Here is a 9,751-nt window from a genome sequence, read left to right on the forward strand (position 1 = left end):
CTTACATTTTCAGTGAATGGTTATTCAATGATGAATAATGTTCAAGGTCCTTCCTGGGCTATTCAATTCATTTTATATCCCAGGCTCTTCAAGCTTCTTTCCCTTCACCCAATATCCACATCCCAGATATAGACTTTGCTTTTCATATGCAATCCTATCCCATAAATTTAGCACATATGTGCAATGCCTTTCATTTTCCCAATTCTGTTAACCATGCCACATTTAAAAAATGTGAGTAACTGCATTTATTTCCTAGTCCCCAAAACAGATTCCATCTATTACATAGGTAACACATAAAATTGAGAGGACATTATGATATGCATAATTGTATCTCAAATCTCCTCCCTATATTTTCACATATAAACTCTTACTGACATTTAAAAAACTTATTCCATTTCATTTCAGGCAACACCCAGTGAGGACATGGGAAAGGAAAATGCAACATTGCTGACAGAGTTAATTCTCACAGGACTCACATATGAACCACAGTGGCAAATCCCCCTATTCCTGGTGTTCTTGGTTATCTATCTTCTCACCATTGTGGGGAACCTTGGTCTGATTGCCCTCATATGGAATGAACCTCAGCTTCACATCCCCATGTACTTTTTCCTTGGAAGTTTGGCATTTGTGGATGCTTGGATATCATCCACAGTGACCCCCAAGATGCTGGTCAACTTCTTTGCCAAGAGTAAGATGATCTCTCTCTCTGAATGCATGGTACAATTTTTTTCCTTTGCAATCAGTGTAACCACAGAATGTTTTCTGCTGGCAACAATGGCTTATGATCGCTATGTGGCCATATGCAAACCATTACTTTACCCAGTGATTATGTCCAATACACTATGCATCCGGCTGTTAGTTTTGTCATTTTCAGGTGGCCTTCTTCATGCCATAATTCACAATGCTTTGTTATTCAGATTAACCTTCTGCAATTCCATCATAGTGCATCACTTTTACTGTGACATTATGCCATTGTTTAAGATTTCTTGTACTGACCCTTCTATTAATTTTCTGATGGTATTTATTTTCTCTGGGTCAATACAAGTATTCACCATTTTGACTGTTCTTGTCTCTTACACACTAGTTCTTTTTACAATCTTAAAAAAGAAGTCTCTACAAGGCATACGGAAAGCTTTCTCTACTTGTGGAGCCCATCTTTTATCCGTATCTTTATACTATGGCCCCCTTCTCTTCATGTACGTGCGCCCTGGATCTGCACAGGCAGATGATCAAGATATGATGGACTCTCTATTTTATACTGTCATAATTCCTGTGTTAAATCCAATTATCTATAGCCTGAGAAATAAGAAAGTCATAGAGTCATTGAGTAAAATGTTAAAGAGAAATGCTTAGTACTCATACTAGTATCTGTCCTTCCATTAAAATTCCACAAAATTGTGCAGACTAGATGTTGCTATGTGTTGACTGGTGTTTAAAGTTTTTTGCAGTTATAATTGCCTTAGCATTCAAATGACTTAAGGTGAGAATACTAATGACCATCTAAATATGTGTGTATTTTATTCAAAATATAGAAAGAATTTTAATCAGGTATTCCTGTCATACTATAATAATTAAGAAAAAAAATATTTTGTATGTTTGTATGTTTTCAATGTGGCTTCAGAAATGCATTAAGCACTGTAAGAGTGTAATTTCTCTGAAAATAATTTAAATATAATATCTTTGACAGTCATACAGCTGTGTAGCCCAAATTTTCATATCACATTTCACTCCATAGTGGAGTCAGTGTTGTGTTTGAGTGAACACAGGCAAAAAAGTATAATGAGTGATCCAATTTCAGTCTACCCTTCCTCTCTCACCACTAATTCCATATACAACCCTATTGAAACCACTGAGGCTCACACACTAAAACTACTCACATCTTCCTTTTGTCATAGTCTTATTACTTCTCATACATCCTGTTGATATCCTCTTATTTCCCAAACAATGCTGTCAGATTATTCTTCATAAGCAGAAGTCTGACTCAGTAATATGCCTCTTGAATAACTTTTCAAGGATGGTCATATCTACCAGTTTATGTGTATATATAGCATACATATATAGAACTCTATATATGCATATGTATATGTTTTATGTTCACATGTATATACAGATGACATGATATACAGTTGGTATATAAACATGTATACCTCTCTCTATATATTATGCTGCATTTGTGACCATGGCAGTATTTGAGGTACTTCCCAATAAAATCTTGATTTGATTCTGAAGTCTCTTTCCTGACAATTCTATTGAACTTCTAAGTTACTAAAAGCCTTCCGTATACTTCCTCCTAATATATGTTTTTGTTCATATGGTCTCTCTACAGAGAATCCTTCCTCAAGTGCGCCCATGTTCACATACAATTGAAATGGTGTCCTTTCTTCAAGGTCATTCTTAATATTACAGTTCCTTGGTGCATTTCCAGATTACATCCAAGAAGACAGAAATGCTCACTTGTTTGAAACAATGCATATTTTATTTATTCTTTTAGGCCACCAATGTAATTACTTATTTTTTATAAGATCTTTTATTTTATTTATTTATATTTTTTTACAGTTTTATTTTAATCAGCCAGTGCACATCATTAAACTGCACTCCTTAATCTTCATCACCTATGTCCCCCATCCCCCAACACCCCCTCCTCTGGAAACCATCCGTTTGTTCTTTATAGTTAAGAGTCTGTTTCTTGGTTTGTACCTCTCATTCTTTTTTTTTCCCCCTTTGCTTGTTTGTTTTGTTTCTTAAATTCCACATATGAGTGAAATCATATGGTATTTGTCTTCCTCTGATTGATTTATTTCTCTTAGCATAATACTCTCTAGCTCCATCCATCTCACTGAAAAGCAAGATTTCATTCTCATTTATGGCTGAATCATATTCCATTGTGTGTAATATATGTATTATATATGTTATATATTACATATTACATATATATATATATTATGTGTACACTACAACTTCTTTATCCATTTATCAGTCAATAGACACTTGCGCTGCTTCCATATCTTGGTTATTGTAAATAATGTTGCTATAAACATAGGGGTGCATGTGTCCCTTTGAATTAGTGTTTTTGTATTCTTTGGGTAAATACCCAGTAGTGCAATTGATGGATCATAGGGGATTTCTATTTTAACTTTTTGAGAATCCTCCATACTGTTTTTCACAGTGGCTACACCAGTTTGCATTGCTCTCAACAGTGTAAGAGTTACTTTTTCTCCACATCCTCAGCAACACCTATTGTTTCCTGTGTTTTTTATGTTAGCCATTCTGACAGGAGTGAGGTGGTATCTCATTGTGGTTTTGATATGCATTTCCTTTATGATAAGTGGTGATGAGCATCTGTATGTCTGGAGAAATGGTTGTTCACATCTTCTCATATTTTAATCAGATTATTTGTTTTGGGGGTGTTGAGTTGTGCAAGTTCATTATATATTTTGGATACTAATCCTTTATCACATATATCATTTGCAAATAATCTTCTCCCATTCCACAGACAGCCTTTTAGTTTTGTTGACTGTTTTCTCTGCTATGCAGAAGATTTTCATTTTGATGTAGTCTCTATAGTTTATTCTTGCTTTTGTTTCCTTGCCTCTGGGGACATATCTAGAAAAAAGTTGGTATGGCCAGTGTCTGCCTGTGTTTTCTTCTAGGAATTTTATGGTTTCAGGTCTCACATTTAGGTCTTTCATCCATTTTGAATTTATTTTTATGTATGGTATAAGAAAGTGATCCAGTTTCATTCTTTTGCATGTTGCTTTCCAGTTTCTCAACTTCATCTGTTGAAGAGACTGTCTTTTTCCCATTGCATATTCTTGCCTCCTTTGTTGAAGATTAATTGACCATGTAATTGTGGTTTTTATTTATTTTTTGAGAGAGAGAGAGAGAGAGAGAGAGAGAGAAATATTACACCTGCAAACAGGGGAGAGGCAGAGGGAAAGGGAGAGAGAGAATCTAAAGCAGGTTCCACAGCCAGCGCAGAGCCCGACGGTGCGGAGCTCAATCTCATGATGGTGAGATCATGGCCTGAGCCAAAATCAAGAGTCAGATGCTTAACCAACTGAGCTACCATGCACCCCTAATTGTGGTTTTATTTCTAGATTTTCTATTCTGTTCCATTGATTTTCTATTCTGTTCCATTTTTGTATCATACTGTTTTGATGACTACAGCTTTGTAATATAACTTGAAGGCCAGAACTGTGATGCCTCCAGCTTTGCTTTTCTTTTTCAAAATTGCTCTGGCTATCCAGGGTCTTTTGTGGTTCCATACAAATTTTAGAATTGTTTCTTCTAGTTCTGTGAGAAATGTTGTTGGTATTTTGATGGTGATTGCATTAAATGTGTAGATTACTTTGGGTAGCATAGACAATGGAATATCTTTCCATTTCTTTGTGTCTTCTTCAATGTCTTTCATCAGTGTTTTATAGTTTTCAGACTATATATATATATATATATATATATATATATATATTTTTTTTTTTTTTTTCATCTCTTTGCCTAAATTTATTCCTAGGTAGGTTATTCTGGGTGCAGTTGTAAATGGGATTATTTTCTCAATTTCTTTCTGATGCTTCATTATTGGTATATAGAAATGAAACATATTTCTTTACACTGATTTTGTATCCTGCAACTTTACTAAGTTTATCAGTTCTAGCAGGTTTTTGGTGGAGTCTTTTGGATTTCCTATATGTAGAATAATGTCATCTATAAATAGTGAATTTTTTACTTCTTACCAACTTGGATGCCTTTTATTTTGTTGTTATTGTTTGATTGCATGGCTAGGACTTTCAGTACTATGTTTAATAAAAATGGTGAGAGTGGACATCCTTTTCTTATTCCTGACCATAAAGGAAAAGCTCTCAGGTTTTACCACTGAGGATGATGTTAGCGGTGGGATTTTCATAGATGTCCTTTATTATGTTGAGGCATGTTCCCTCTAAACTTACTTTGTTGAGGGTTTTTATCATGAATGGATATTGCAGTTTGTCAAATTCTTTTCCATGTCTATTGAATGAACATATAATTCTTAACCTTTTCCTTATTAGATGCGATGTATCACATTGATTGATTCGGGAATATTGAACAATCCTTTCAAACCAGGATTAAATGTCACTTGATCGTGGTGAATGACTTTGTTAATGTATTGTTTTACTTGGTTTGCTAGTATTTTATTGAGGATTTTAACATCTATGTTCATCAGTTAGAGATATTGGCCTGTAGTTCTCTCTCTCTCTCTCTCTCTCTCTCTCTCTCTCTTTTTTTTTTTTTGTGGTGTCTTTATCTGGTTTTGGTATCAGGGTAATGCTGGCCTCATAGATCATGTAGAACACTGACACTTATTTCAATTTGAGGGGTCTCTCTTTTTTTGACTGAATGTTAACATTCCTCTGAATGGTATTGATAAATGGTTCAGAAAAGAAATTAAATGGAATAAAGGAGTAATATTTGTTCATGGTGATCAATTCAAATCAATTTATTCAATTCATAGAATGACTTTAGAAGTATTCCTTCATTTTCTATATTTTGGTACAGTTTGAGAAGAACAGGTATTAACTCTTCTTTATGTCTGGTAGAATTGCATGTAAAGCTCTCTGGTCCTGGACTTTTGTTTGTTGGAAGTGTTTTGATTACTGATTCAATTTCATTAATGATAATCAGTCTGTTCAACTTTTCTAGTTCTTCCTACTTCAGTTTTGGTAGGTTATATGCCTCCAGGAATCTATCCATTTCCTCTAGGTTGTCCAATTTGTTGGCATATAATTTTTCATAATATTCTCTTACAATTGTATTTCTGTGGTGTTTCTTATTTTTTCTCTCTCATTTGTGATTTATTTATTTTGGTCCTTTCTGTTTTTTTCTTGGTAAGTCTGGCTAGAGATTTATCAATTTTATTGCTTTTTCAAAGAACCAGCTCTTGGTTTCATTAATCTGTTCTGCTAGGTGTTTTTTGTTTGTTCATTTTGTTTCTATATCATTTCTTTATCTTCTAATCTTTATTATTTCTTTCCTTCTGCTGGTTTTTAATTTTATCTTGTGTTGTATTTTTTAGCACCTGTAGGTGTAAGATTAGGTGGTTTATTTGAGATTTTTCTTGCTTCTTGAAGTAGGTCTGTATTGCTATAAACTCTCTTAGAATGGATTTGCTGCATTCCAAAGGTTTTGAATGGTTGTGTTTTCATTTTCATTTGCTTCCATGTACTTTATAATTTATTTATTTCCTGGTTAACCCAGTCATTGTTTAGTAGCATGTTATTTAACCTCCATGTATTTGTGGTATTTCCAGATTTTTTCTTGTGGTTGACTTCTACTTTCATAGCATTGTGGTTAGAAAAGACACATAGTATGATATCAATTTTTTTAATTATTGAGGCTTATTTTGTGGCCTAATATGTGAGTCTGTAAAATGTTCCATGTGCACTTAAAAGAATGCGTATTCTGGGGCACCTGGATGGCTCAGTTGGTTGAGCATCTGACTTGGTTTTGGCTAAGTCATGGTCTCATGGTTAGTGGGATCAAGCTCTATGTTGAGCTCTGTGCTGACAGCATGGAGCCTGCTTTGGATTCACTCTCTCCCTTTGCCTTTCTCCTCCTTGCCCTCTCTCTCAAAATAAATCAAGAAACTGAAATAAAAGAAAAGAATGTGTATTGTGCTGCTTTAGGATGGAATGTTCTGAATATATCTGTTAAGTCCATGTGGTCCAGTGTGTTGTTTGAAGCCATTGTTTCCTTTTTTACTTTCTGTTCAGATGATCTGTCCATTGATGTAAGTGGGGTGTTAAAGTCCCCTACTATTATTGTAGTATTATTGATTAGTTCCTTAATGTTTATTATTAACTGTTTTTTGTATTTGGGCTACTCCATGTTGGGTGCATAAATATTTGCAATTGTTATGTCTTCTTGTTGGATTGTCCCTTCTATTATTGTATGGTGTTCTTTTTTGTATCTTCTTGCAATCTTTGTTTTAAAGTCAATTTTTTCTGATGTAAGTATTGCTACTCCAGCTTTCTTTTGACATCCATCTGCATGATAAAAATTTCTCCATCCCCTCACTTTTAATCTTCAGGTGTCTTTAGGCCTAAAATGAGTCTCTTGCATACAGAATATAGATGGGTCTTGTTTTTTATTTTTTAATTTTTTAATTTTTATTTTTTTAAGTTTATTTAGAGAGAGAGTGAGTGTGTGTAAGGGAGAGAGGGGAAGACAGAGAGAGAGGAGCATGGGAGAGGGGCAGAGAGAAAGAAGGAGAGACTGCCAGCGCAGAACCTGATGCAGGGCCTGAACCCACAAACCAGGAGATTGTGACCTGAGCTAAAGTCAGATGTTTGACTGAACCACCCAGGTGGCCCAGGTCTTGTTTTTTTATGCATTCTGTCACCATATGTTTCAATTGGAACAGTTAGTCCATTTACATTCAAGGTAATTATTGATAGATATGAATTCAGTACCATTTATTACTTGTTTTGTGGTTGTTCTGGAAGATTTTCTCTGATTCTTTCTTATCTTTCTCTCTTTCACAGTTTGCTGGTTTTCTTCAGCGATAATACTGGAGTTATTTCTCTTTATTCTTCGTATATTTATTAGTGGTTTTTGACTTGTGGTTACTATTGGGTTGGTATGTAACATCTCCTACATATAGCAGTCTATATTAAGTTTGAAACCATTCTTTACTTCTCCCCACATTTTAGGTGTCTGATTTTACATTCTTTTATTTTGTGGGTTCCTTGAATGACTTTTAACAGAAACATTCTTTTTTTTTTTTTTTTTTTTTTTTTTTTTTTTTACTGCTTTTATATTTCCTACCTTCATATTGTCATTTTGGTCTTTCCTTCTCACTCAAAGAGTTCTGTTTAATATTTCTTGCTGGGATGGCTTACCTGGTCATGAACTTCTTTAATTTTTATTTGTCTCCTTGTATTCTGAATGAAAGCCTTACTGATAGGGTATTATTGGCTGCAGATTTTCCCCACTCAGCACACTGAATATATCATGCCACTTCTTCCTGGCTTCAAAAGTTTCTGCTGAAAAATTAAATGATGGCCTTATGGTGTTTTCTTTGTATGTAACTATCTTCTTTTGTATTTCTGCTTTTAATATTTTTTTCTTTATCACTACATTTTGCCATTTTAATTACAATATGCCTTCATGTGGATCTGCTTTTGTTGATTTTGTTGGGGGTTCTCTATGCTCATTGATTTGGATATGTTTCCTTCCCAGATCAGAGAAGGTTTCAGTTACTATTTCTTCAAATAAGTTCTCTTTCCCCTTTTCTCTCTCCTCCTCCCCCCCTGCTCCTCCCCCTCCCCCTCCTCCTCCTTCTTCTTCTTCTTCTTCTTCTTCTTCTTCTTCTTGGACTTTAATAATGCAAATGTTATTATGTTTGATGGAGTCACTGAGTTCCTTAAGTTTATTCTCATTGTGCATAATTCTTTTTTTTCTCTCTTGTTCAGCTTAATTACTTTCCATTACTCTGTCTTCTAGGTCATTAATTTGTTCTCCTGCTTCTTCCAGCCTGCTATTCATTCATTTTTCCCCTATTTCCTTAACTATTATAATTTCCAAATTTGATTTAAAAGATAAATTTATTTTTTTAACAAAGATCCTTGTTGTTGTAGTCTACAGCCTTTAAATGATTGTGTTGTTCTTAGGATTGATCAAAAGAAACAGTCTGAAAACTGAGATGTAACTTGGGTGTGCAGCAAGATTGAAGTAAAACACAACTTAAAAATGTGCTATATCCTATTTATGATGATAGCTTTCTAAATAGAGAAATATGTTTAAAAAAGGGGGGGCACCTGGGTGGCTCAGTCGGTTGAGCATCTGACTCTTGATTTCAGCTCAGGTCATGATTCCAAGGTTGTGGGATCTCTGTCTCTAAAATTAAAAATTGAAAGAAAAAAAAAGAAATGTGTGGCTGCATTCACATAGACATTTATATTTTGTTTTTAAAAGAAAGCTTGCTTCTTTCTTGCTTCTTTAGTATTCTTAAATGAAGCAGAATTTTTTTCTCTTTTATTTGAATATGGTAGTTTCATTCTTGTAAGATATATCATAGGTATTGATGCTGTGTAACAACTGTAACTAGCATGTGGTCCAGAATACACATTTTTTAAAATATCTAAACTGCTCTTTTATATTTATAATTTAAAACTTCCAAAAAGTTTACAAAGAATTTCACAAATTAGCTTTCAGTGAACTGCTCTTTTTACTATGGTAGGTTCTTAAAAACAGTATTTACTCTTATAAATGAAAATTTCTGATCATCTGAAACACTGACAATTATATCAATTTGAGATGTCTCTCTCTCTCTCTCTCCTTTTTGACTGACTATTAACATTCCTCTGAAGGGTATTGATTAATGGTTCAGAAAAGAAATTTAATGAAGTAAAAGAGTAATACTTATTCATGGTGATCAATAAAATTATTTGCCTAACTTAAGCAAACTACTGTCTGTAACTATCAATTTCACGAGGTGACAGAAAAGAGTCTGAGAATACCTGTGAAATATGTTTGTTTCCTTTTATTTCTTGAAGATATATTTAAAGATAACTGGTTTAGGAAGATGCTAAATAATAAGTTTTAAGTTAACTGCATTCTATAAGTGTGTTTTATGTTTAAACAAAAAGGAACAATTTTTTGAAATGTTAAAAAAAGTCAACACATTTGGGAGTTATGTAAAAACAAACACCAATCAAATATAGAACAATATTTCCTACTCTGGGTTATGGACTACATAGGGTAGAATATTAGTAAATAT

At 33.9% G+C, this 9,751-nt stretch overlaps 1 protein-coding gene across 1 annotated transcript; it reads left to right on the forward strand.

The window, feature by feature from the left end:
• Window positions 1–405: 405 nt before the first annotated feature.
• Window positions 406–1,353, forward strand: LOC109266252 (olfactory receptor 5H2). The gene has a single exon (XM_019448098.2). It carries the CDS (start codon window positions 424–426, stop codon window positions 1,351–1,353), a length of 930 nt encoding a protein of 309 aa, XP_019303643.2. The 5' UTR covers window positions 406–423.
• Window positions 1,354–9,751: the final 8,398 nt, after the last annotated feature.

The sequence above is a fragment of the Panthera pardus genome, unplaced genomic scaffold, assembly GCF_024362965.1.
Source record: "Panthera pardus isolate Hobbes unplaced genomic scaffold, ASM2436296v1 HiC_scaffold_16, whole genome shotgun sequence".
NCBI classification, from domain to species: domain Eukaryota; kingdom Metazoa; phylum Chordata; class Mammalia; order Carnivora; family Felidae; genus Panthera; species Panthera pardus.